The following is a 26,264-nucleotide window of genomic DNA, read 5'->3' as shown; positions in this document are numbered from 1 at the left end:
AAGTTCTCAATCGATATGTTTGATTCCTGGAAAAACCGGTAATTACCTAGTTTATGGGTTACATAGAAAAATTGAATGGAGTTTTTTATTAACAATATATTTGAGTTATTGGCAATATTTAAATATATTATATTACCAGGTATGAAAAGAAGTGAAATTTGAACTCTAAATGTAGTTAATTTCATGTATTTACTGTGAATAACTTTTGAACGGTGGAAAAAAGTTCACTCTTCCGGTTTATTAATACTAGGACCAATGCGCATCTATTGGCACCCCCTATCACTTTTTTAATAAAATTTCTATGTGCCCAATAAAACTGTTTTGTGAAAAACATACATACATAATTTTTTTTTTTTGTAAAGCTAACAAAGGCGTTGCTTTGAAAGTATTATGTAAAAATTACTGTTAATTCTTCTGCCAAATCTCATTTGATCTGCAAATTTATAAACAAACATACACATACACACATAAGTTACAGCGGTCTTGTGTGTCTTTCCAAGTTCTTACAGGTGTGTCTTTCCGATACATGATTTTAATTTCTTTTTCTTTTACTTTCCTCAAACTCATTTGATATTTCCTAATAGTTTCTGAAGCTCTCGAGTACTAATAAATTTTGCGCCCAGAAATCGTTGAGTTATAAATATTTTTCTTTTGCAGCAACAATTTGTCAAAGGTATGCAAATGCCAGAGGCCTACGCTCACTCCATGGTGCACAGTTTTCCATTTTTTAGTTCAAATATTTTTTTACTTACTTTTGTTAGCTTTAGTTTCAGCGCATAATTGTACGACTTTTGCTTCCCCTTTAAACTTGCAAGCTATTTTCTATTATTTGCAGCGTCAAATGCCCACACAAGTTTTACGCATAAAAAACACTAGCACTTTGACACATACTGTCCTTTCCTACATAGTACTAAGCTTTCGTTTTTATTCTCATCCACTTTTGTTTTTACAATTCACCACCTACGAACTCTTTGTTTTTGCCAATTCATGCATTTTAATGGCATTGCACCCATTGCAGCACAAACACTAGGCGCACCGCGCCAGCAGGTGACTAAGGGAAGGCGGAATGGAAGAAAAGGGTCGACCACACCGGAAGTTGATACGTAAAGCGTACAGAAGAAATTTGCTTCCTCTACACTTCCACTCGCTTCGGATGCGTAATATTGTTTTGTGCTTCAACTTTTTACATTTTGTACGTTTCAACTTTTGCACTTGCTTGGTTTAACTTCATTTTAAACGTTTTTATTTACAATTCACTCGTTCGCTCGCTTCACTTCATTGACTCAATTCTTTCCTTTGCAGCGCATACGAGTAGTTATGTACACAACACTTAACCTAACTTTTTTCGCAGCAATTTCGTTTTTCACTTAACTTCAGTGGCATGCTTTTCGCATTTTTTTAGTATATCTCATGCTTTTTCAGGCGTTGCATTTTTATAATTCATATTTTCTGTGAATGCACACGTAAATGGAATTCGAAGCAGCATTTTGCGGGCTTCACACCCAAATCTCACTAGTCACGCAATGGCAAGAAGAGAAATGCTTCACGCGCACCACACTTATGCCGTTCCAACTACTCGTTTATTGTATGTAGCAGCAACAACAAATGCGTTCGTTAATCCAACGACTGCAATCAATTTTACCCGCAGTTATTTGTTATGCTTAATAGAGTTTAACTATACGTTATTAATGTTGTTGCTTGTGTTATTATTGCTATACACATTGTGGTTTATTGTTGTGATTGTGTGCAATTAATAAGGATTTCGCTTCAGTACACACCTGCGCTACGCCACTACACACAGATGCTGCGATTTCCGATTTCCGATTTTTGGTGCAAATACAAGTATTTCGTATGAACTGGCACGCAAGTGGATTGCAAGTGGGCGGAATTCTGTGAAGGATTCGCTTTCACTGATATTATTTATATTTTACATTTTTTCACAGACTTTCGCACTTTCTGCAGCACTTTAACTGCAAGCTTTCCAACTAAATGTCAAATGTCAAGAGTCGAATTTAATAGCTGGTCGTAAATTACGGAAAGTTGCGAAAAACAATTTGCATGTTCTGATTTCTGATGATTTAAATTTTCACTTCCGCTTTATGGCTTTTCGCACACCACTCTTTTTTACGATACACACCTTAACTTTCATCACTATACACTTTGCTTTCAGAGTTTTTTTAATATATAAATCTTATTTACAGTTTCTTTTATATTTTCTTGGTCCTCTCTAAAGACTAGCAAACTTGAATGAATATCCACGACTGCCAGCCACTGGATGTTCGCCATGCGAAGTGTATCCGCTGTAGTCTGTTGTTCTGTATTGGAACACATACACATTTACATGCAGCATATGGCACTCGCTTCTGCCTTGCGGTGGAGACTTTCCAGTCAACACTCAAACCGGATGAACGCTGATACTCCACATAAAAATGTCATGGACCAGTTATCAACGTTTGCTGCATCCACAGAAAACCGTCAATGCGCAGCTACCGTAGTAGTCGCCCGTTGTGGCCATTTCTCCCCTTCTGCTTCTTTTGTCATTTTCTATTCACACTATACACTACTCTATTATCGGAATGAGTGTGTTGGATTTCGCTATAATTCTAATTCTCTGTGTGTGTGTGCCAACAGCTGATACGTGTATCGTTTGTTGTTGAGGGTGCAATAAGCTTCAAATTGGTTATTTTAATTGTGATGCTACAGCAGAAAATGGGGTCACGGGCGCGTATTCGTGTTAGGCGAATGAATGACCATTTCTAATAGTAGACTTCTAAAAGAGTCCCTTCCGAATAAATCAGTAAGAAAAAATTCCTTAATCTAGAAAATATAACCGTTAAAGATGAAAAAATTTGTATTGAAAGGTAAGCAAATTTTCCAAATTAATTTTTGGAGAAAGTAGGGTGGAATAAAAAGTTCTGTATAAGAAAATGAAGCAATACATATATTGTATATGTATATATGTACATATATTTTGCCTTTGTATCTCTGACGTTACAAGGAGGAAGTCACTAATTTTCTGCTCACCAAACGATCGTAGGGCACAGCTTCTGGCAGAGATGATAGACGATTCGACTTTCCAGGATAGTGGGTAACATAACAATTGCTAGCACTGGTCTGATCAATAGCATATCCTGGCGACTTATGCCATCTCATCATCGTCTCTATTGGGAGACCTGCCGACTTCGTTTCCGTGAATCACGATCCTTCGTTACTGTCGCGAAAGGTTACTTTGGCAACCCATTTCGCATTTTCTCACCTCTCTGTTTTTCTCATTCGCCAATCAACAGCTGTCAAAGAGAAGCAAGTCTTCTTTTTAATTCTAGACGTTGGCGAAAGGGCATGGACGCGCGTATAAACGATTGTAAGAAACATGTAACATAAAATATTTTCACATATCAATTGTAAACTTATTAATAAATAAAATAAAGTTTTCAGCCTTTCCAAACAGTAAATAAACGATTCCTTATTTACTGCACCAGAGCTAGATGAAAGGGAATTCAGCCGCGTCAAACTGCCGTCGTCAACAATCTGAAAAAATCGTCTTTAAAGAGATTTTCGTTTAATAAGCTGTAAAAATGGAGGATGTTTCTAAAGCTGCATCGCCACGGGGAAACGCGGATGCTGCTAGTCGAGGGTTTATTAGATGAGGCTGACAAAACTGGCCATGCTGTGACAATTGGCACCGAAACGCCTACTGCCGACACCGCGCCAGATCGACACGCATCTACACCAGTTCGTAAAACAGACCATTTGCACCACCCTGCACTTCAGGCAGCTCCGGGATTAGGGCTACACACTTTTACAGTACAGCACAGCCATACGCACATGGAGTTCCACAACCAATAGAACTGCAATGCAACCAAACTGCAGGTATAACGGGAACACACATTCCATCGACCACGTTCAATGTCGTCCCTAACCTAACGTGATGACATTTCCGTATACTTCGACTACGAACGACATGACGACCATGCTGCCCAACTTAACCTCAAACAGCAATGCAGTCTTGGCTATATCTTCATCTGAACCCTTTTCTGCATATACATCAATGCACAATTTCTACAGTTTGCCAACATCGGTTGCTTCAGGATTTTCACACCCAAATGTTAACCCTAACTTAAATATGCCTTATGGAGGGTATCCGACCGTTACTAATCCGTATAGTTACTCTACGACAGCCGACCTAAATTTGACTGCGGCGCATATAGCTAGTCGCCAAGTGCTTTCCAAAGATCTGCCAACCTTTACAGGAGCAGTCTACCATACGGTGCGGATTAGAAACCTTAGTAACATTTTCATTAGCGGTACAAAATTATCGCGCTACAATGCAGGCGGTCGGTCTAAACGATTATCTAAATGATCCAGTGCTATTAAACGAGCTGGTAGCTAAACTGCCATATAACCAAAGGTTGAGTTGGGGTCAGCAATGTATGTCCCTGAGACGCGCTGATATTGCTGCATTCGATGATTGGCTTTTCGATCTAGCCATGTGCGCTAGCCAGGTCACTTCCATCCAGACATCGGCAATTTGTACATGAAAATAAACTCTGTTTACGCTGCTTCAAAAGTCATTTCATTCGTCGATGTAATTCGAAAAGGTGCTGTGGCGTAGAAAACAACAACAAGCAACATTATACCACGAGTTGGGCACAGCAGCTGATAAAGAAACGCAAAGGGCGCTTTTCAGGTATGTGGAGGTTATTTTACATAACGGTACCAAAGCAATATGTACATTCGCCCTTATCGACGAAGGAGCCTCCTGTACGCTAATTGAGTCTCAATTGGCGAACGAGCTTGATTTAGATGGGCCAGTTGAATCGTTGTACTTGCGTTGGACGGGAGAAATTACTCAAAATGAGGCAAATTCCAAATTTGTTAATCTTTATGTTTCACCGATTACATTACCCTCTCAAAAATACAGGCTTCGAAACGTTCGAACCGTTGCTAATCTACTACTTCCTCAGCAGTCGCTGTTCAGCTCTACGATTAGTAAGCACGCACACATTAAGGGTCTGCCGATTCGACTCTATAATAAAGCAAGAGCGTACGTAAGTTGAACAAAAACGAAATAAAATATAGCGCTAGGTCTTGGTATCTCCCTATATTTACTGTTCTCAATGCCAATAAAAATAAAGCTCGATTGGTTTGGGATGCTGCAGCAAGGGTAAAGGGTGTCGGGCTCAATGATATGTTGCTGAAAGGACCCGATCTACTAAAGTCTCTATTGGGGGTACTGCTCTGATTTCGCGAACGACGTTTCGCAGGTTGTGGACATATACGCGAAATGTTCCACCAGATTAAAATTATAAAAGAAGATCAAGTGGCGCAAAAATTTCTTTGGCGAAACGATGGCTCGTCTCGCGACTATGATATCTACGGGATGAGGGTTATGACATTCGGCGCTTCGTGGTCGCGGCGAACTACATACAAAATCGGAACGCTCAACGATTTGCTGATCTTCATCCCGACGCCGAACGAGCCATCGTTAGTAACACATTTGTTGACGACTGGCTTCAGAGTGCAGACTCTCTGAAGATGAATTGGCTCGTCTAGCAACTAAATTTCGTTGGGTTCATCAGGAGGGCGGATTCCAAATGAGAAACTGGAAATCTAATTCCAAACACGTACTATTTTCATTAGATGCTGACGACGTTCCAGCCGCCAAATGTTTTGAATAGCCAGAAGCCGTTATAGAAGAGGTACTAGGGATGTGGTGGCTGCCAGTTTCGGATGAGTTAACATACATTGAAAATTTTCCAAAGGACAAATTTTTCGCACAATAATGACGATTTTCGATCCTATGGGTTTGCTCGGTTTTGTCATTGTACAGGCAAAAATTATTTTACAAGATGTCTGGCGCTCCGGAGTAGGTTGGGATGAACCGATTAAAGAAGAAGAACGTTGCAACTGGTTTCGTTGGGTAAAACGCATTCCTGCGAACAACGGCATAAAAATTCCCCGTTGCCTTTCACTTGCCAGCGAAAACCAAAAGAATCAGTTGCACATTTTTGTAGATGCAAGCATAAAAGCCTACGCTGCGGTGGTCTACATCCGGTCAGAAGTAGGCTCGCAAATATCCTGTTCACTTTTGGCTTCGAAAACTCGCGTTGCGCCATTGAAGCCCACTTCCATACCCAGGCTGGAGCTGTTAGCTGCTGTTTTGGGACTTAGGCTGGCAAATGTTCTTAGCTAGGAACTGTCCATTACAGTAAATCGCAGAGTATTCTGGACAGACTCCAAAAATGTGTTGTTTTGGCTGCTTTCGAGCACAAGAAAATACCATCAATTTGTGGCGCTGAATCGCAGAGATCCTCGAGAGTTCTGCTATTAGGGTATGGAGGTGGCTGCCATCTGGTGAGAATATTGCGGACGAAGGAACTAAATGGAGCAGCAACCGAGAATTCGACGATAACCTACGCTTGTTCAAGCTGGCCAATTATACAATTTCCAGATGATGACGAAGAGACAGTTGAGGTTATACAGCATATGGATTTCGCTAACAACTCATTGGATACGACCGCAGAAATAACTCCGGATGTAAAAAGATTTAGTACATGGGTGAAGCTTCGCAGTGCGCATCGATTTGTTTAACGTTTTCTACGATTGGTAACGAAGGGAAAGCCTAGTTCTCAGTTTCTTCAAAAGCTACTCAACCCAGGCAACATAGATACAGCAGAGCTTGCAATTATGCTTAATTGTCAAAGCGAAGTGTTCCATGACAATATTTGTCGTCTGCGTAATGGTGAGGAAATCAATCGAAAATCTTTTCTTTTGAAGTTCTCCCCATACCAGATTGGCCTGCTGCGAGTAAAAGGTAGAATTGATGCTGCTGCGGGTGTTGCCATTAATGTCAAGCATCCAATAATTCTGCCACGCAAGCACGACGTAACGCGACTACTCGTCGATTTCTATCACAGGAAATTTCACCACCATCACAACGAGATCGTCGTCAACGAGATGAGGCAAAAGTTCTGCATCTCCGCCTTGAGAAGGCTGGTAAAGAATGTGCTGCAAAATGTCAAACCTGCCGGAACCGTAGGGCTTCTCCACAACCTCCTCAAATGGGAGATCTGCCAATGGAACGTGTGTCACCTTTTACCAGGCCGTTCACCTTTACAGGGGTGGATTATTTCGGACCTACGGATGTTGTAATTGGCCGCAGGCGTGAAAAGCGGTGGGGTGCTTTATTCACATGCCTTAACACCCGCGCAGTTCACATTGAAATCGACTTCGAAAACATTTTAAATTCAAGGCCACTTACCTACGTGCCGCTTGATTCAGCCGAAGATGAAGCTCTTACGCCAAACCACTTTCTGACGGGACACTCTAGTGGTATTCGAGAACTAACAGATAATACCAACTCTGGATCGGCACTACGGCAAAACTTTAAAATTTCTAGCCAGTTGGCTGACCAATTTTGGAGACCCTGGGTTAAGGAGTATCTCCCCTGTCTTACCAGACGTGCAAAGTGGTATCAGCCACCAGCAAACCCAATCAAACTGAACGACGTGGTGGTCATCGTAGACGAAAACTCCAAGAGAAATTCGTGGCCGAAAGGAGTAGTAATAGATATGAATTTTGGTAAAGATGGCCAAGCTCGTAGCGCAGTAGTCAAGACAGTAAATGGATTATGTACGCGACCGATAGTAAAGTTGGCGAAATTGGACGTCGAGGTTGAAAAACGTGGGGTAAACGTCATGCATAAAACCGCATAAGATTTACGAAGGCGGGTGTTGCGAAAGGTTACTTTGGCAACCCATTTCGCATTTTCTCACCTCTCTGTTTTTCTCATTCGCCAATCAACAGCTGTCAAAGAGAAGCAAGCCTTCTTTTTAATTCTAGACGTTGGCGAAAGCGCATGGACGCGCGTATAAACGATTGTAAGAAACATGTAACATAAAATATTTTCACATATCAATTGTAAACTTATTAATAAATAAAATAAAGTTTTCAGCCTTTCCAAACAGTAAATAAACGATTCCTTATTTACTGCACCAGAGCTGGACAAAAGGGAATTCAGCCGCGTCAAACTGCCGTCGTCTACAGTTACCTTTAACAAAGCCAATCGGGCCGGCTTTGTGGAATTAACCCTGCAGAAGCAGCCGTTCTAGCTAACGAGCGTGACCTCCTACACCAAGCCGATCCCGGGAATCCCCGAATAAGAGATCTCAACTTGGACATTCGGGATCTGGCCACCCAGCATAAGCGGACCGAATGAACAAAGCACTTGGAAATTGCTATCCCGTGGCAGCCGATTCTACGTTACCGGAATGACTCGGGTTTTTCCCGACCAAGGGCTGCCGCCCCAGTAAACTAGCCCTGTCTGCTCCACCCGAACTCCACCTCGGTTGGGTGTAATAAGTGCAACGGGTGGTGCCATCTTAAGACCTGCTCAGGCCTTAAGACTTACAGGGAGTGGTCCTCAGAGCTCTGCGCCCGCAACCGCCCCCAGTGTCGCGGCCGCCCGTCAACGTCAGGCCACAACAAATTTTGCGGAACGCACAACAGGACCAACGTAGACAAATGACATCACACATCCCTCACCCCCCGAGTTACGATTACACTCCCGCGAAGTTTCAAGCTATTACAACTGAACTGCAACGGACTCACTAGCAAGATTGACAAAATAGTCGACTTCATGAGCCGGTATGGTATCAAGATAGCTGCGGTCCAAGAGACAAAACTGCACGCTAGCTCCTCCCTGATTACCAGGGACGGCTACAACGTGCATAAAGCGAGACAACGGTGGTGGCCTAGCGTTCATAGTCCACCATACAGTGCAGTATCGTCTCATCGATGAAGGCACCGACCGCAGGGACAGCACCTTAGAATGTCAAGGTATAGCTGTCCGGTCAGGCGATGCCGAGCTCGAAATTCATAATATCTATATACCCCCTATCACTTGCTGCCCGGCAGGATATCTCCCTGATATAGGTGCGCTCATCAGGGGAAAAAACCGATTGGTAGTAGGTGACTTTAATGCGCATCACGATCTTTGGCATTCAAGCGTGCCAAATAATCGTAGGGGACAGCTATTGGCAGAGCAGATAGACTGGTGTCACCGTAGGCCTCACCCATGCAGACACCTGCTTGAGCCTGAGTCACCTCCCAGGCACATCAGGAGGCACTTCCTAAATTACGTGGACGAGATCCTAGACAAAACAGACAGACCACTCCACCCTTACCACCTTCTTAAGCTCCCGACCTCCGAATGCCGTTATCGGAGTCCAACCACCACCAATTGCAGACGAAGAGTTCCAACTTCCCCGAGAGTCGCGCGTAACCTTGGCACAATTACGTTCTGGATACTGTAGCAGGTTAAACTCCTACCTATCCAGAATCGACCCCGACATACTAAACATATGTCCGGCATGTGAAGGCACCCCGCACGACACTAACCACCTTTTCACATGCCCCATCAAACCCACTCATCTAACACCTCTGCCCCTCTGGACCCAACCCGTAGAAACAGGTAGTTTCCTGGGGCTACCGTTAGATGAGCTAGACGAAGACGACCGGTGATTACACTACACTGACAGGGCAAAGGTACTGCTACAACAACAACAACATAGCACTTGAAGGCCTGCAACTTCATCTCTGGTGTGAGGAAGCTCTGGTCCACCGTATAGTCTCTATCGAAGCCGAAAAAGCACAAAGTGGTAATGACCTTTAGTTCTTGGACTTCGTCGAACCTCAAAATTATTCTGCATCCTCCGGTCGATAAGTCCAACCAGAAGGTTACACAAGCTGTTGAACAACTCTACGCCACTTACTCTCTCTATGGTTGATGACGTTCAGGTAGTCATGAAGGAAGCAAAACCTTCAAAAACCATAGTTCCTGATGGACTTAACATGCTGATACTGAAAAACCTAGGTCCATTGGGAGTAGGATGTCTCACAACCGTCTTCAATTTGCCCATGGCCACTCTCATAGTTTGGAGAGTGGAGAGAAGGGAAATGAAACCTGGGAAACCCGCCAACTAAGGGGAGTCCTATCGTCCAATAACTCACCTTTCACCAAGATTGAAGACACTTGAGTCCCTCTACCCCACTCTACAAGAATCACCTGACACCAGCTATGCATCCGAATGGCTCCGCAGAATGCACAGTACCACCACTGCACTTATCGCCAGAAACCAGCCATGTCAATCGCGGATTTAACAAAACTGCTGCTATAGGACTGTCCTAGTAGCGTTGGACTTGTCGAAATCTTTCAATACATTCGGCCGCTCCACACTACTAGACGATATTCAACAGTCGACACTCCCGTCGAGACTGAAGAGATGGTCCGCGAACTATGTGACTGGTCGGCATTCGTCAGTCATCTTTTGAGATCCAGGCTCAAATCAGAGGATGAAATGCAAGGGTTGTGTCTTTTCATTTTTCGATTCCTCGTTAATGGCGTCAGGAAATAACGTCGATGATTTGTGATCCAAAGTGGGCATAATAGCAATTAAATAATATATATTACAATAATACAATACAAGTTTCACTTTACATGATTACATTTTACAACTATTTTTAATTATTTTTTTTTACATATTTATGGTTTTTTAGCATTTATCATACTAGGTCGCTTGGTCGGGTTCTCTTTAAACGCCTTTTCCCGTTTCTTTCCCTTTCAAGAAGTTTGTTAATTTCTGCATTACTGTGTGTGCGTATTTTTTCAAAGTGCCTTGTTGTTATCTCTTTGATTTCTTCGTCTACTCTTGCTATATTAAAAGTCCTGTGGATGTCATTATTTTTCGTGTACGTGAAGAATCTTTGATTGCTGTCGTTGGATTTTTTCTCTATGAGTTTTTTTAGCCGTTCCCCACACCTGTAATCCATAATAAAATTGACCCAAAACAAATTTTTGAAATTGTTCATTTATTTCAATATTATTCTCAGTCAAAAAATGTATTTATGTAACTCTTATTTTACAAAAGATAGTAAATGTCAAATACAAAAAATATTGTATAATCCCCAATTTTGTATGCCAATTTTATGAGGTCGAAGTACTTTTAAATATTTATTTGGTTTTTCTAAACATACATTTGTCTTTGGGAATTTTTACATAAATGACGAAGCTAAATAAAATTTCAATAATAAAATATATGAAGATATTATCTCAAGTACTTGTATTTTTTTATTTATTTATTTTTTCGTGATAGTTACATATTTATCAAATTTCATTTCTAACCACAAGTAGTTCTATTTCGACACACCATTCGACGACAGTGCTACCCACTTAACTCTTAACAACTCACGTCATTTTGACATTTGCTATGTTTTTTCTACTTCTTCTGCCGTATAGGTGCTTTTATACGTGGCCCCTCTGAGTTAGTATTTGTTGCAAGCGAAAAATCTTAAAGAGTTTTCTTAATTTATAGATTAAATAATTACAATTTGGTGTTGTATATTACGAAAGGATTATGAACTGCAAAACTTTCGGCACTTTGTGTGCGCTAATTGTACTGCAATTTCTGCGTGCCAGCGAGGCCTTCATTGTGACGGTTGACGCACACAATGAAGAGTGCTTCTTCGAGAAGGTGGAAGGCGGTACCAAATTCGGTAAATAATTTTTGATTTTCCACAGTCTCAATCTAAACACATCCAGTGCTAAAATAAAAATTTAAACTCTATCTGCAGGAGTTACATTCGAAGTAATCGAAGGCGGCTTCCTCGATATTGACATCAAAATAACTGGGCCAGATGATAATATTATACATGAGAGTGAAAAAGAATCTTCTGGGAAATATACTTTTTCCGCCGTCTCAACAGGTATTTATCGTGCTTGCTTCAACAATGAGCGCAGCAGCATGACACCAAAATTGGTCATGTTCTCGATCGAGGTAAGCGAATCACAGCATCGAGCAGCGGGTGCGCCCAGCGAAGAAGAGGTGGGTCACACCAAATTGGAGGATATGATTCAGCAATTGTCAGGCACGCTGACGGGTGTCAAGCATGAGCAAGAATACATGCATGTAAGTGCAATAATTAGACAATTTTAAGTGGTCATGTTTCAAATGAGTTCAATAATGTTTTCCAGGTGCGTGACAAAATCCATCGCTCAATTAACGAGAGTACCAACTCGCGTGTTGTCTTGTGGTCAACTTTCGAGGCGCTGGTGTTAGTGTTAATGACCATCGGGCAAGTGTACTACCTGAAACGCTTCTTCGAAGTAAAACGTGTTGTATAAATTGATTTTGACTGTCTAATCGGCGGTGGCGGAAAGCGTTGCACTTTACCTCTAATAACAAACATTTTAGTTTGCCATTTTGTTGTAAAAAAACTTATATTCCTGCATGGTCGTGGGAATTTCAACAAATTCATCCTCTACACAATGCGGTTTTCTCAAATGTCAAACTTAAATTTGCCACATTCTTACTTGAATAAAATATGTAACTCCGTAAACTTTTTAGACAAAATAAATTTAAGACTTATAAAAACTTCTTTTTATATAATGGGGATAATGTGGTATGGTTAGATTAAAGAAATCGCCGTTACGGGGCCTCGTCAGTATTGAAAATTTTAAAACTATATGAGTATGGAAATAACTAAACATCTGCAAAAATGTTAAAGCGTCATAAAATCGATGAAATTTTGAATAACTGCGTTCTTCTATTTCTCTTTCTGGTAAAAAATATTTTTGGAGAAATTATCGTCGTCAAATAATTTGCGTTCATCTGGCAACTTTCGGTTTCAAATCTCTTTCATACAGCACTCTCTTTTGAAGAAGCTTTCCTCTTATATTTGAATGTCATACTACTCTTGCTTTTGGCTTTGTTTTGCCAATCCATTAATATAGCATTTAAACAGTATAGATATATTACGACTTGAATTGGATGCAGTTAAAAAATTAACGCCAAAGAAAACGATTAAAATTCAAAGGTTGTCTAAATCGTCGCAAGTATTTAAAGCAATCCTAGGCAAAGAAGAGAAGTCGCTATGCAGCGCACACAGTTCTCAATGCTGACCTTGACTATTGTCATTTACATACTGCTGGTGTCCTTGACGCCTGCCAAAGCCGGCGAGGTAAATACAAAACCAAACATTCTGCTAATACTAAGCGATGACCAAGACCTGACTTTGGAAGGTATGACACCGCTGCGGCATGTGCAGCAGCTTATTGGTAATGCTGGCGCTACATTCGGCCATGCGGTGGGTATGGAGTATGATAAAAAATATATTTTAGAGTAAAACTTTGTTGTCTGATTAGTACACAAGTTCGCCACTTTGCTGCCCTTCGCGCGCTAGTCTGTTCTCCGGGATGTACGCACATAATCACGGCACTACCAATAACTCGATAAGTGGCGGTTGTAACGGTCACCGTTGGCGCACACAAATTGAACCACTAGCCTTGCCTGTGCTGTTGCAGGCTGATGGTGGCTACGAGACCTTCTTTGCCGGTAAATACTTGAATGAGTTTCAAGGGGAACGCGTACCGCCGGGTTGGACGCAATTCTACGGCTTGCATGGCAATTCACGTTACTACAATTATACGCTGCGTGAAAACGAACACAATGTTAGCTACACGGACACTTATTTAACTGATCTACTGCGCGATAAAACGTTGGGTTTTTTGAAAGCGCGCAATAAGCAGCAACCTTTTTTCGCCATGGTCGCTCCACCGGCACCGCATGCGCCCTATACACCGGCCGAGCGACATCGTGGTGCTTTCGCGAACCTCAAGGCTTTGCGCACGCCCAACTTCAACCGCGTACCTCTACCACAAGGTGAGCGCTATCGGGGTTCGTTGTTAATAAAATTTATTTATTAATAATATTTATAGAGAAGCATTGGCTTGTGGCCGCCACACGATCTATGCCCAGTGAGACCATCAAATTACTTGATAATTTCTATCAGCAACGTTGGGAAACCCTATTAGCTGTAGACGAAATGGTAGCGGCAATTGTTGAGATGTTAGAGGAGCAGCAACAATTGGACAAAACTTACATCATTTACACATCGGATAATGGGTATCATATGGGCCAAAATGCCCAACCCTGGGACAAACGCCAGCCTTATGAGACCGATATACGCGTGCCGCTGCTTTTGCGTGGACCTGACATACCAATAGGCGCCTTTGTGCCACAACCAACCCTGCTGCTTGACTTATTGCCAACAATATTGCAATGGACGGGACTGCATGCGCATACGGAAATGGATGGCCTGCCCATCCAAGTGGGGTTGCAAAATTTAAGCGAAGGTAAATGGATAAGAGAATATCGGCGCAGCTTGCTAGTGCAGTATTGGGGAGAAGGTAACACCAACACTTACAATGCAGGCTGCCCATGGTCACGGGCGGATCGCTTATCGCAATGCACACCAGAGGCAGATTGCCACTGCCAAGATGCTTGGAATAATACATACGCCTGTGTGAGGCATTTTAGGGGCACAACAGATCGATTATATTGCGAATTTGATGATAAGGAGGTGAGTAGCATCCAAAATGGTAGGCATCTATAATTTATTATTTGCTTTAGAATTTCGTGGAAGCGTATAACGTTATCGACGATCCGCACCAAATAAACAATATCGGCTATGATCTGCTGCCCATTGAACATGCCTTTTATGGTTTGGCGTTGGCCAATTTGACGCGCTGCGCAGGGAGCAGTTGCAATGATATTAACATTTAAAGTATCAGCACTGAAGGGATACGTAGAATGATCTCGAATTGTGATTAAATACAATATTTTCTTAGAATATGTAATGGTTTCAAAAGACAATAAGAATGTACTTTAGTAAAAAACCTACCCCATTTAAAATTTCAGTTGCAATCGCTCAAATAAACGGAAAAACTAATGTTATAAAGAACCAAATTTTCAAATTTAAATTAGGGGCGAAAGGATGATAATAGTCAATTAGCTAGTGAATTTTTTACGTTTTTGCAATTTTTAGACGTTGTTTCTTTGCCCAAGTATTTATCCTGGCGCACACTGCTTCGCTCACGGTTGACCATAAAACAATAAACAATTTGATTAAAATTATGTAATTTTATTAATTGTAATATTTATGTTGGACTTCGCCTCACGGGATTTATTATCTCACATCATTTTATTTAGGTCCTTATAAACTGAACTTTATTTTTAATATTTAAATTAATTGTATTTAAATTTAATGGTTCATGGATATACTTGTATTCATTACTTTAGGTTTTTAAAACCATATTTCTGAAGGTTATCGTTATAAAAAGAAATAGAAAAAGATAAAGTACCAACTCAATTTATATTTTTGATTCAAATTTCGCCGTAGCTAATTAAAAAAGTACATTACTATATGAGCTCGTTTAGAAAAAATCGAGGAAATTACTACATATCAGTATGTATTTTTAATTAAATTGCAGCTCGAAAGTTTTGTTTTATTTCATTAAAAAAAAAAAATCTTATTTTTATTTTAACACTACATCTGTATTGATTTTTGGCGCTTTCGCGCCTTGTTATTCGTATTGCAATTTCTTCAGTTAAGGTGCATCCTGAATATTCCATTGCAGTACCTAGATTATTTGATTTTGCATTTCATATTACTTTCTCCGCCGTTTGCACTTAACTTGTTCTTACACTGCTGTCTTACTCGGTCGGTTCTTTGCTAGTGGAATTTTTATCCTCCTCTGCATTAGCCGTGTGCCAAGTGAGACGCTCCTCATAGAATTGTATGACTATTTGTGGGCATTTTACATTGGCCTGCTTTGCCGGCACCAAGTCGGCTTCGTCGCTGCCCTTCCATTTCATGAGAAACATCAGTTCACCTGACGAATCGGTAGCTCCAAGTATTTTAGATGGCTCTAGACCTCTATCGAAGCCCATTGTGCGGCGGTTTTCTCTCTCTTCTTCAACAGTTTTTCGTTTGACTTTTGTATCATTTACTGGTGTTGTGGAAGAGCGTTTTTTGCTCTCTATTGCAGTTGAATAAAAAGTAAGACATTTATGTAAAAACTGCTGTTCACTCAATTATATCTACTCTTGGTAAATAAAACCCCTTACCTTTTTTTGTTTTCAGTGACTCCTCGAATGCTGCGATCAGATCAGGGCAATCAAGGTTCTCTACGGGTTCCCATGAATTTTCGCTGCGCGGGTATCCTTTCCATTTTAAAAAGTACTCGGTCTACAAAGTACACAAATTATTATTATTTTTTTTATTGCCTTGTTACTGGGTCAGCTTACTCTGCCATTGCAAATACGCTTATCCTCAATGCGTTCCACAGAGTACTCGCCCGCCTCGGACATAGTGTTGTTGTCGTTGCTGGCGATTTTGATGCTGCCGATGCTATTACACTTGCCTTACCGAATTAACGTGCTTTGACAAAATTCACTTTCTATTAAAAAGTGAATGTTTCTTTTACAGACACCTACTTCTAAAAAGTAAAAAGTATTATTTTTAAGACCTCTTCTTACATGCTCTGTTAAAATTTTAAAAATACAATCCAGTCCCATTCGCTATAGAAACACGAAGCGGCAGCACCGTAATCGCCAACCAAACGCATTCTACATGGATATTACATATGACCATGCGGTAAAGGGTTATCTTATGTTTCTAAGGAACGGTAACTGTATTTCATTTCAAATGTATTTTTTCACCTCTTCTATATATTTCTTACAAGAAATAGGCAGGTTTTCGCACAAAAATTTCCAAATCGCTATTTGAGTGCGTCTTTTTCACTATCCTTTTCTTAAATTCCGTTTTTCTAACTTGAAGTTAGCTGTGTTTGTTGAAATAGGCGCTTTTTAGCAAATGTGAAACATAGACAAAACAAAAACGTAATGACTAGGACGTAACACTGATATGTAATTCTTTCAGAGGCTTTCCTAAATAACTATACTTTTAGCACGCTATACTAAATAATTCTATTTTGAAAGTAACAGAAAGACTACAGATCTAAAATATGGGATCAGATACGAGTGTTCCTGCCTCCAAAATTCTTCATATTTATCAAAATATTTCCTATTAAAAGTACGTTAACATTTTTTTAATTACCAATAAATCCACAAAAATTAATTAATGTGGCAGATTAGCTGCTAAACTGACAATCAGTTGTTATGAATGTTTTGATATGTTTTTCTTCATAGAAATTGGTTTGGTGGAATATTTTAGTATGTTTGGTTTGTTTAATTATTATTAACGATATGAAGAAAAGGCAAAAAGAAGCAAGAGTTAACATAATTGCGTAATTTGCTGCTAGTGACAGACATTTGGAGAGACGCCGTAAATGACGTCAACTGAGGTCACAAAAAATTATGGCAGCAATATGCATGCGAAATTCGATATTGCTTTTTAAAATAAGCAATAATAGGCCAAAGCGTCTATGGACACACGCTTTTATCTGTAATATAAATGCATAATTAGTAATATCTTACACAAATTTTATTAGAAGTGTGTCCACAAATCTCTTTTCTTTGCCGGCGGTCATTTTATTTTGATTTTACTTTGACACTTCTCCTTACATTTATAGCAAAAATAATCGATAACTCAGAGATGCACTGAAAAAAGTATTCTTATTTTCTAAGATTATTTCATAATTGAGAGTTAAGCTCGAAAAAGAAGGTAATCTAGCTATAGGAGAACCTGTTATTAGATCAATGCAATTGTGTATATATTTCGAGATATTTTTGAAAAAGTATCCCAACGTTTCCAACACAACAGCATTCATATCATATCAGTCGCTTCTTCAGGCGAGGGATCGAAAAACGTGGATTTCGCTTTTACTTTTTATTTGTGGGACTTGTTAATTGGCCTTGTTTTAATTGCTTAAAGTCTGACTTATATGTTTCTTGGGCGGACAATATTGAATAGGAAGGGGGACTAATGGTCATGAATGTTCCAATCTCACGGCAAGCCATATTACGGTCTTGCAGTTCATTTCAGAAACCGATTCATATTTTCTGACTCAACAATCTATTTCCGTCAACGTTCCCGTAATCTGACACGATTAGTTTGCCTTACAATGTTTCTGCTTTTTGATAGCTAATAAATACATAGTTTTATTTGTCTTAAGCTTCGTTTTCCAAATTGTGTTTGCGTGGAAGCATATTATTATGTATAAAATACATTTTTACCCTTGTCTACACACCAAACGTTCGCAATTCACTGTTGGCAACGTCTTTCAAACAGCTTCTAGGTATATTCATCTACGGTGAAAATCTACTTCGCCGTTTAAATTGTAAGTTTTCTTCATTTATTAGCAATAAATTGTGTTCAATTTCGTTCTTTGTACAGAAGAGAGTTTGTGTCATCCAATTATAATAAAAATTGTAACTTGAGTTAAGTAATTAATATGGAAAATGTGTCGTGAATAATGGGTTGTACATTTCGTGTGTGGTGTGGCAGAATGACAGCGCCATGTTGGCCATTCGCAATTGCATTCAATAAAATCTAACCTCAAATAGCAAGACACTGCACAGAATAATGATTATTTTTGGTTACTTATTATAAGTTGGTCATATTGGATGAATATTAATCTGAATTTCTTGTTTTTCGTAAAAAGCAGGCTATCAGAGGACTACTAAAATCAAAACATGTCACGTTTTTTTGCGACCGGTTCCGATTCTGAGACCGAATCCAGTGATGAGGAGGTTCCAGTACAAGCATACAGCAAAGCGCCCAATTTTGTGAGCAAACATGAATTTAAAAAAAGAGAAAATGTTTTTATTTGACTATAAATTTTCAGCAATTTAGTGACGATGAAGAGGAAGTGAAGCGTATTGTACGCTCCACTAAGGAGAAGCGCTATGAAAATTTAACCGCTATTATTAAGAGCATTCGCAATCACAAAAAAATTAAGGATATGTCAAGCATTTTGTCAAGTTTTGAAGACTTGACACGTGCTTATACAAAGGCATTACCGGTTATTACCAAGGAGGAGAAGGGTGTAACGCCACGCTTCTACATTCGTTGTCTTGCTGAGTTGGAAGACTTCATCAACGAGGTGTGGGAAGATCGTGATGGACGTAAGAACTTGTCAAAGAACAATTCGAAGTCGTTGGGCACACTGCGTCAGAAAGTGCGCAAGTACATTAAAGATTTTGAGGAGGATTTGACACGTTTCCGTGAAGCACCCGATCAAGAAAGTGATGCCGAAGAGGAGGAAGCCTTCGACTCCGACCAGGACAAGAACGATATTGGTTCAGAAGATGTCTTTCGAGACTTGAAGCAACCATCTGAACCAAAGTCAGCTAAAGCGGCTGTGCCGTCTAAATCTGCTGAACAGGATGATGATTCGGATGATTCCATTGACTGGGGAACTGATTCGGAGTCGGAATCTGAATCGTCGGATGATGAGAACCAATATCAAACCATGCGTGAACGTTTTTTGAAGCGCACTACTGTAGATAAAGAAGAAAAGGAGGATCGTGATGATCGCAAGAAGGAGAAACGCGCTAAAGAGGCCAAATCGCGTCGCAAGCGTGTTGAAGAAGATGCCGATGAAGAAGGTGAATGGGAAACTGTGTTCCCACACACTGTTGAGAAGCCGAAGATGTTCGATAAGGATGCCGAAATCGATGTGCCCCTGACGTTGCAGAAATTGTCCGAGATTATGGCGGCACGCGGGAAAAAACGTACGGATCGTCGCATGCAAATCGAGCTTTTGTTTGAACTGCGTGATATTGCCGAACAACATCAGTTGGGTAATCCTGTTGCAGTGAAAATACACTTCAGCATTATCTCGGCCATTTTCGACTACAACCAGAAAATCTCTGAACCTATGAAATTGGAGCATTGGAGCAAATTGCTTGACGTCATGCAAAATATGATGAAGATATTGTTAGCTAATGACGACATCCGTATGAGTGAAGAGGTGCAAGAAGAAAACGAAGAGTTTACCAACCCCCCGTATGCCATACGCGGTTGTTCACTAGCCGCCGTTGAACGTCTGGATGATGAGTTCACCAAGCTCCTAAAGGAGTGTGATCCCCACACGAATGATTACGTGTCGCGTTTGAAGGACGAAGTTACCGTTACGCGTATCATCGAATCTGTGCTTGAGTACTTCGAACATGTTGGCAGCAATAAGGAGCGCTGCCGTGTCTATTTGCGCAAAATCGAACACTTGTATTACAAGTTCGATCCGGAAGTACTCAAGAAGAAACGCGGCGAGCTGCCACCAAATACTGTCACCTCAGTTGAGGTGATGGATCGTCTCTGTAAGTTCATCTACACTAATGACGACACTGATCGTATACGTACGCGCGCTATACTGGCGCACATCTACCATCATGCCATGCACGACAACTGGTTCCAGGCACGTGATTTGGTTCTCATGTCGCATTTGCAAGACACCATCGATGCGGCCGATCCCTCAACCCGTATCCTCTACAATCGCATGATGGCCAATTTGGGGCTATGTGCTTTCCGTCAGGAGAACATCAAGGACGCGCATCACTGTCTGGTGGATTTGATGGTAACTGGCAAACCTAAGGAATTGTTGGCACAAGGTTTGCTGCCGCAGCGACAACATGAACGCTCCGCCGAGCAGGAGAAGATCGAAAAGCAGCGCCAAATGCCATTCCACATGCACATCAATTTGGAGCTCCTCGAATGCGTCTATTTGGTATCGGCTATGCTTCTGGAAATTCCCTACATTGCTGCGCATGAGTTCGATGCGCGTCGTCGCATGATTAGGTATTTAATTTTTAATTTATCAGTTGCAACAGTTTTTCTAATGAATATACTTTTCTAGCAAAACGTTCTATCAACAATTACGTTCTTCCGAGCGTCAATCACTGGTAGGCCCACCTGAATCGATGCGTGAGCACGTCGTCGCTGCGGCCAAAGCCATGCGTTGCGGCAACTGGCAAGCTTGTGCTAACTTCATTGTCAACAAGAAAATGAACACCAAAGTGTGGGATCTTTTCTACGAAGCTGATCGCGTGCGTGAAATGTTGGTGAAATTCATTAAGGAAGAGTCGCTACGCACTTATCTCTTCACCTACTCCAACGTGTACACCTCACTGAGTATTCCATCATTGGCTCAAATGTACGAACTGCCTGTACAAAAGGTGCATTCACTCATCAGCAAAATGATTATTAATGAAGAGCTCATGGCCAGTTTGGATGATCCCTCTGAAACTGTTGTAATGCACCGTTCAGAGCCATCGCGCCTTCAAGCGCTCGCTATGCAATTCGTTGATAAAGTCACCAATTTGGTTGATGTGAATGAGAAGGTCTTCGATATGAAACTGGGTAATTTCTTCCAACGAGGCAATATGGGCAATCGGGATCGCGGCTACAACCGCAACCAGAACAACCAGGGTGGCAATTGGGGCGGCCAACGTCGCGACAATCGCAATCAGCGCAATCGCAACCAACGCAATCAGCACCATCATCATAAGCAGCAACATCAGCAACAACAGCAACACCACGACCAACAAAACCAGCAACAGCACATTATCGAGGAAGAGTAAGCCGTTGCGCAATTACGGCACACCCGTGACACATCAAGCAGAGAGTGCGGAAGAGAAACTCAAAGGAATAAATTAATTATTACTAAAAACTTAAATGATGAGAACAAATGTGAAAGGCGAAGAAATTAACAACAAAGAAACCATTAGCTTAAGCTGCTATTGGCGCACTCCCGTGGCGAGGCGTTCGTACCAACGTATGCCAATTGAGGCGGGAGTGCGCCACATAAAATATTTTGAGTGCATAAACACATTTTCTATAGTATATTTTTATTATTTAAATATCTGTTTTTACACAATGCAGATGTGCATTCTAAGTAAATCAAATTGTTTCTTTCTTCCTGATGACATACCGAATTTGTGTTTTTAAGGTAACTGCTTGAAATGTAAAGAAAAAAATACTAATGAAAATAACGTTGCAATCGACAACATGAAATATATACAAGACATTGAAAAATTGGAAAAATCTGATAAAAAAATTTTTTTAGTAAGCGATATTAAACCCCCACAAAAGCTTGCAGAATCTGAGGCTTCTGTTTTAAATAGTCGTTTTAGCTCGTTTTAGGGCCTTCTTTGTTTATCGAAAACACCACAGTAAAATTTAGCAAGTTACGAGCAAGAAATTCTTTAGTATTAATTGCAGTCCTCAGAGAAGGAATGGTGTTATGAGGATGCTCACTGGTTTCACGTTCCACTAGGTCCCATACGTAGTAATCCAAGGGATTAAATTATGGAGAGTTAGGCGGTCAGGCGCTTCAGGGTGTTTCATTTGGTTTAGAAGGAGTTTTGATGCTTTCAATTCACAGCGAATCTTACGAACGAATGAACGAGCGCACTTAAAAAAATTAGAGATATCTAAATCGCTGTGATTTGCACATATGGTGACGATAACTGCATGTCTCTTTATATCTTGAGTTAAGTTGTAGTCCTTCATGTCTTATTTGAAAAAGAGCAAAAGGAAAAATAATGAAATACAGGAATACAGTGGAGCACTACCAGTACCCGAACCCAGCTCCTCTTAAGATGGGGACAGCAACTGGCAGAGCAGATAGACGACTCGACATTCAGCACAGTGAACGACGACGCCCCCACCAGGGTAGTGGGCAATTGCAGCAGCTCCCTGACCTAACAATTGCTAGCGCTGGTCTGATAAATAGCATAACGTGGCGACCTATGATATCGCTTGCATCAGACCACTTGCCCATTATCGTCTCGATCGAGAGACCTGCTGACTTCGTTTCCGCGAATCACCGGTCCTATTTTAACTTTAAAAAAGCTAATTGGGCCGGCTTCACGGAATTCACTGAGGACACCTTCGCCGCTCTTCCCATCCCCACTGATGTGCGCGTAGGCGAACGCGCATTCCGCAAGGTGCTCACAGCTGCTGCGGCTCGCTTCATTCCAGCTGGAAGTTATAAGGACATTCGTCCTCATTTCCCAGCCGAAGCAGCCAGTTTAGCAAACGAGCGTGACCACCTACGCCAGGCCGATCCCGGGGATCCCCGCATAAGGGATCTCAATTTGGAGATCCGGCAACTGGTAAACCAGCATAAGCGAACTAAATGGGTTGAGCACCTGAAGACCTGCAACCTCACCTCTGGGGTGAGTAAGCTCTGGTCCACCGTTAGGTCTCTGTCAAACCCGACGAAGCACAACGACAAGATGGCTATCACCTTCAACGGTTGCACTTCGTCGGACCCGAAGAGATGCGCGAGCTATTTTAGCCGGCTTTTTATATTGCATCCTCCGGGCGACAGAACCAAGCGTCGTGCTACCAGAAGGCTGCACAAACTGACGAACAACAGTGCGCCACTTACTTTCTCCGGTGATGAGGTTCAGGGGGCCATCAAAAATTCGAAATCATCGAAAGCCATTGGCCCTGACGGCTTAAACGCGCTGATGCTGAAGCATCTGGGACCCCTGGGAGTAGGATTTCTCACAAGAGTTTTCAATCTGTCCATGGCCACTCTCATCATCCCTGACAAGTGGAAAGCAGGGAGAGTGGTCCCACTACTGAAACCTGGGAAACCCGCCAAACAAGGGGAGTCTTATCGGCCGATAACTCTCCTTTCCCCAGTAGTGAAGACACTTGAAGCCCTCCTACTCCCACTCTACACGAAACAACTGGCCCCAGCCCCACATCAGCACGGTTTCCGACGAGTGCACAGCACCACCACTGCACTCACCGCCATAAACGCCCAGATAAATCGCGGGCTCAACCAAAACCGCCCCTGCGAGCGGACTGTCCTAGTAGCGTTGGACTTGAAAAAGGCTTTCGATACAGTCAGCCATTCCACGCTACTAGATGACATTTATCAGTCGACACTCCCGCCAGGGCTGAAGAGGTGGTCCGCGAACTACCTGAGCGGTCGGCACTCGTCAGTGATTTTTCGAGATCAAATGTCAAAGCAGAGGAAGATTAAGCAAGGCGTACCGCAGGGTGGTGTCCTTTCACCCTTGCTTTTTAACTTCTACATCTCGAAGCTCCCCCAACCACCAGCTGGAGTTTCCCTGATCTCATACGCTGACGATTGCACGATAATGGCGTCGGGCAATGACATCGATGGCCTGTGTTCCAAAGTGAACAACTACCTCACCGACCTTTCTCGCTTTTTCACTGCGAGGAATCTCCAACTTTCCCCCACCAAGTCCACGGCGACCCTTTTCACCACCTGGACAAAGGAGGTCAAGCTGTCCCTTAAGGTAAAAGTCGACGACACACCAATTCCGACTGTGAATAGCCCCAAAATTTTGGGTGTAACCTTTGACAGCTTGCTCTCCTTCTCTGCGCATACAACCGCAATTACCACTAAAGTCCAAAATCGCAACAAGGTCCTCAAATCGCTGGCCGGCAGCACTTGGGGCAAAGACAAAGAACTGTTGCTTTCGACATTTAAGGCAATTGGCCGGCCGGTTCTAAACTATGCTGCGCCTGTCTGGTCGCCTGGAACTAGTGATTCGCAGTGGACTAAGCTACAGACCTGTCAAAATACCGCCATTCGGACAGCGACCGGGTGCCTCCTGATGTCACCTATCCAACACCTTCACAACGAGGCACAAATGCTCCCAGTTGCGGAGCACAACAAATTGCTCAGCAAGCAGTTCCTGCTCGGATGTTACCGTAGGTCTCATCCCTGCAGACACCTGCTTGAGCCCGAGCCGCCTCCCAGGCACGTCAGGAGACACCTCTTTGACTACGCTGGCGATATCCAGGACAAGACTGACCGTAACCTACTGGACCGGACAGTATTTAGACAGTCTATAAACGACATTCACCGGGAGACCGTTACCACCTTCTTGAACTCCCGTCCTGTGAATGCCGTAATCGGAGTCCAACCACCACCTATCGCAGATGAAGAGCTCCAGCTTCCCCGTGAGACCCGTGTAACACTGGCACAACTACGTTCTGGATACTGTAGCAGGTTAAACTCCTACATATCCAGAATCGACCCCGACATACCAAACACATGTCCGGCATGTGAAGGTACCCCGCACGACACTAACCACCTCTTCACATGCCCCCTCAAACCGACTCATCTAACCCCCCTCTCCCTTTGGACCCAACCTGTCGAAACAGCATGTTTCCTGGGCCTACCCTTAGATGAGCTAGACGAAGACGAACGATGATATGCCTACACTGGCAGGGCTACCTATGCTGTTAACAACAACAACAACATGGGGCAGTTGTCTCAACGGTTACATAGCACCACTTCAGACTTCCACTGGACTACACCAGCTGATGGTCGCATATACATCTACCAGGAAGATAAAGTCGATGAGGACAATGTAGTTAAAATAAAGAAAGTCTTAAACTGACAGGAGCACTCACTACCCGGTAGTAATAAAAGTCAGCAGTAAATGAAATGATGTTTGTAATGCGAACAAAGGGAGGGGTATGGGGAAGATGTTCCATTTCATATTATTGTTCAATTCAATTTAAATTTTTATTTCAAGCGGCAAAGATCTGCGCGCATGAATATTACAAACAGTTACAATGAGAATCTTCCTCAGATCATTCAGGCTATGGCTGGGCACAGTATGTACTAGCGGACTGAAGACCCACAGTGTAAAGTCCGTAGCTGTTCTTCTTGTGCGTATATAAATATGTGTGTATGTGTACACGTAAAATCTACAGAGAGAATCGGTAACTTATCAGATTAGTTTTTGTTTTATTGCTGTAACAATAATTGCTTCTTGCCTTCTTGCACTCTGCCATTAAGTGTTGATATTTGTAAATATTTGTGTGTTCCGGTGGGGTGGACAATCGCTTTCTCTTTATACTACAAGCGAAAAGTGCACATTCTTTGCCAAACACAAACACTTTAAAGAGTGCAGTAATTTAATTTGAGGCAGAAACCCTCGCCGCTTCTTTTCATGCGTCTACTTTAGCTCCAAAACCAAGAGTCTAAGAAATTGAATAACGAGGAACAGAAGCAAAAGCTAAAAATCCGAATAAGTAAGTATTAGAATATTTATGTACTGCGCAGCTGCGCCAAATTCTGTAAATTCTCCAATAGGCATGTACTTATTAAGTAACGGGTTATTCTTTAGATCCACAGAATTTTCAACGGACGTATCTGCAAATCAGCTGCCGAGGCAAACTATTATACCATTTTTAACTATTAATTACGTAAATTTTGGGTTTTGAGATTGTAAGTGAAATGAGAGTTATGGAACAAAATTTTTTGAAAAATGTTTAAAAAATTCAGTTCCACGGAAAATAATAGTTTTAAGTATTTTGATCCCCGAAATAAATTAATATAAGCAAAAAAACATGTTTTAATGGGTAAAATAATTGCTGTTTAGTTTACTAGGGTGGTCGCCGTCATTTTCATTATTTTTCGGGAGCGCACTTTTGTCGTTAGAATTATTTCAAATAAAGTACAT

The 26,264-nt window shown here is 41.7% G+C and overlaps 4 protein-coding genes and 1 long non-coding RNA gene across 8 annotated transcripts; 4 read left to right on the top strand and 1 right to left on the bottom strand.

Moving 5' to 3' along the window:
- Positions 1-11,273: 11,273 nt before the first annotated feature.
- Positions 11,274-12,431, top strand: LOC128859278 (transmembrane emp24 domain-containing protein 2). The gene is made up of 3 exons (XM_054096143.1): positions 11,274-11,553; positions 11,632-11,966; positions 12,032-12,431. Exons 1-3 carry the CDS (start codon positions 11,415-11,417, stop codon positions 12,179-12,181), a joined length of 624 nt encoding a protein of 207 aa, XP_053952118.1. The 5' UTR covers positions 11,274-11,414; the 3' UTR covers positions 12,182-12,431.
- Positions 12,432-12,740: 309 nt separating this feature from the next.
- Positions 12,741-14,804, top strand: LOC128859277 (N-acetylglucosamine-6-sulfatase-like). Its single transcript, XM_054096142.1, has 4 exons — positions 12,741-13,143; positions 13,202-13,718; positions 13,775-14,418; positions 14,469-14,804. The coding sequence occupies exons 1-4, from the start codon at positions 12,931-12,933 to the stop codon at positions 14,619-14,621; spliced, it is 1,527 nt and encodes a 508-aa protein (XP_053952117.1). The 5' UTR covers positions 12,741-12,930; the 3' UTR covers positions 14,622-14,804.
- A 387-nt stretch (positions 14,805-15,191) lies between these two features.
- LOC128859279 (chromobox protein homolog 1-like) lies at positions 15,192-16,683 on the bottom strand. Of its 2 annotated transcripts, none has more exons than XM_054096145.1 (4): positions 16,580-16,683; positions 16,146-16,336; positions 15,966-16,086; positions 15,192-15,877 (listed from the first exon to the last, which is right to left on the bottom strand). In XM_054096145.1, exons 2-4 carry the CDS (start codon positions 16,206-16,208, stop codon positions 15,552-15,554), a joined length of 510 nt encoding a protein of 169 aa, XP_053952120.1. In that variant the 5' UTR covers positions 16,209-16,336; positions 16,580-16,683; the 3' UTR covers positions 15,192-15,551. The 2 variants fall into 2 exon arrangements, with proteins under 2 accessions (XP_053952120.1, XP_053952119.1); XM_054096144.1 differs by having other exon boundaries at positions 16,560-16,682.
- Positions 16,684-18,030: 1,347 nt separating this feature from the next.
- LOC128859276 (eukaryotic translation initiation factor 3 subunit C) lies at positions 18,031-21,843 on the top strand. 3 transcript variants are annotated; one of them, XM_054096138.1, is made up of 4 exons: positions 18,031-18,139; positions 18,464-18,587; positions 18,647-20,598; positions 20,657-21,843. In XM_054096138.1, exons 2-4 carry the CDS (start codon positions 18,495-18,497, stop codon positions 21,378-21,380), a joined length of 2,769 nt encoding a protein of 922 aa, XP_053952113.1. In that variant the 5' UTR covers positions 18,031-18,139; positions 18,464-18,494; the 3' UTR covers positions 21,381-21,843. The 3 variants fall into 3 exon arrangements, with proteins under 3 accessions (XP_053952113.1, XP_053952114.1, XP_053952116.1); XM_054096139.1 differs by having other exon boundaries at positions 18,037-18,139; positions 18,467-18,587; XM_054096141.1 differs by lacking the exon at positions 18,031-18,139 and adding an exon at positions 18,159-18,240 and having other exon boundaries at positions 18,467-18,587.
- A 3,478-nt stretch (positions 21,844-25,321) lies between these two features.
- On the top strand, positions 25,322-26,174 carry LOC128856764 (uncharacterized). The gene is made up of 3 exons (XR_008453866.1): positions 25,322-25,521; positions 25,598-25,833; positions 25,929-26,174. It is a non-coding gene; the product is annotated as an uncharacterized LOC128856764 (long non-coding RNA).
- The last annotated feature ends 90 nt before the right edge of the window (positions 26,175-26,264 follow it).

Source organism: Anastrepha ludens, chromosome 3 (assembly GCF_028408465.1).
Source record: "Anastrepha ludens isolate Willacy chromosome 3, idAnaLude1.1, whole genome shotgun sequence".
Classification (NCBI taxonomy): Eukaryota; Metazoa; Arthropoda; class Insecta; order Diptera; family Tephritidae; genus Anastrepha; species Anastrepha ludens.
The sequence above is the reverse complement of the archived record's forward strand: the minus strand, read 5'-3'. Positions and strand labels throughout refer to the sequence as shown.

Coding starts and splice junctions, on each gene's coding strand:
- LOC128859278 (XM_054096143.1), top strand. CDS start 11,415: ATGAACTGCAAAACTTTCGGCACTTTGTGTGCGCTAATTGTACTGCAA. Junction 11,554..11,631: donor GGAAGGCGGTACCAAATTCG/GTAAATAATTTT, acceptor CTCTATCTGCAG/GAGTTACATTCGAAGTAATC. Junction 11,967..12,031: donor ATGAGCAAGAATACATGCAT/GTAAGTGCAATA, acceptor AATGTTTTCCAG/GTGCGTGACAAAATCCATCG.
- LOC128859277 (XM_054096142.1), top strand. CDS start 12,931: ATGCAGCGCACACAGTTCTCAATGCTGACCTTGACTATTGTCATTTAC. Junction 13,144..13,201: donor GCGCTACATTCGGCCATGCG/GTGGGTATGGAG, acceptor TTGTCTGATTAG/TACACAAGTTCGCCACTTTG. Junction 13,719..13,774: donor CCGCGTACCTCTACCACAAG/GTGAGCGCTATC, acceptor TAATATTTATAG/AGAAGCATTGGCTTGTGGCC.
- LOC128859279 (XM_054096145.1), bottom strand. CDS start 16,208: ATGTCCGAGGCGGGCGAGTACTCTGTGGAACGCATTGAGGATAAGCGT. Junction 16,087..16,145: donor AGCGTATTTGCAATGGCAGA/GTAAGCTGACCC, acceptor TGTACTTTGTAG/ACCGAGTACTTTTTAAAATG. Junction 15,878..15,965: donor GTCACTGAAAACAAAAAAAG/GTAAGGGGTTTT, acceptor CAACTGCAATAG/AGAGCAAAAAACGCTCTTCC.
- LOC128859276 (XM_054096138.1), top strand. CDS start 18,495: ATGTCACGTTTTTTTGCGACCGGTTCCGATTCTGAGACCGAATCCAGT. Junction 18,588..18,646: donor ACAGCAAAGCGCCCAATTTT/GTGAGCAAACAT, acceptor ATAAATTTTCAG/CAATTTAGTGACGATGAAGA. Junction 20,599..20,656: donor GCGCGTCGTCGCATGATTAG/GTATTTAATTTT, acceptor ATACTTTTCTAG/CAAAACGTTCTATCAACAAT.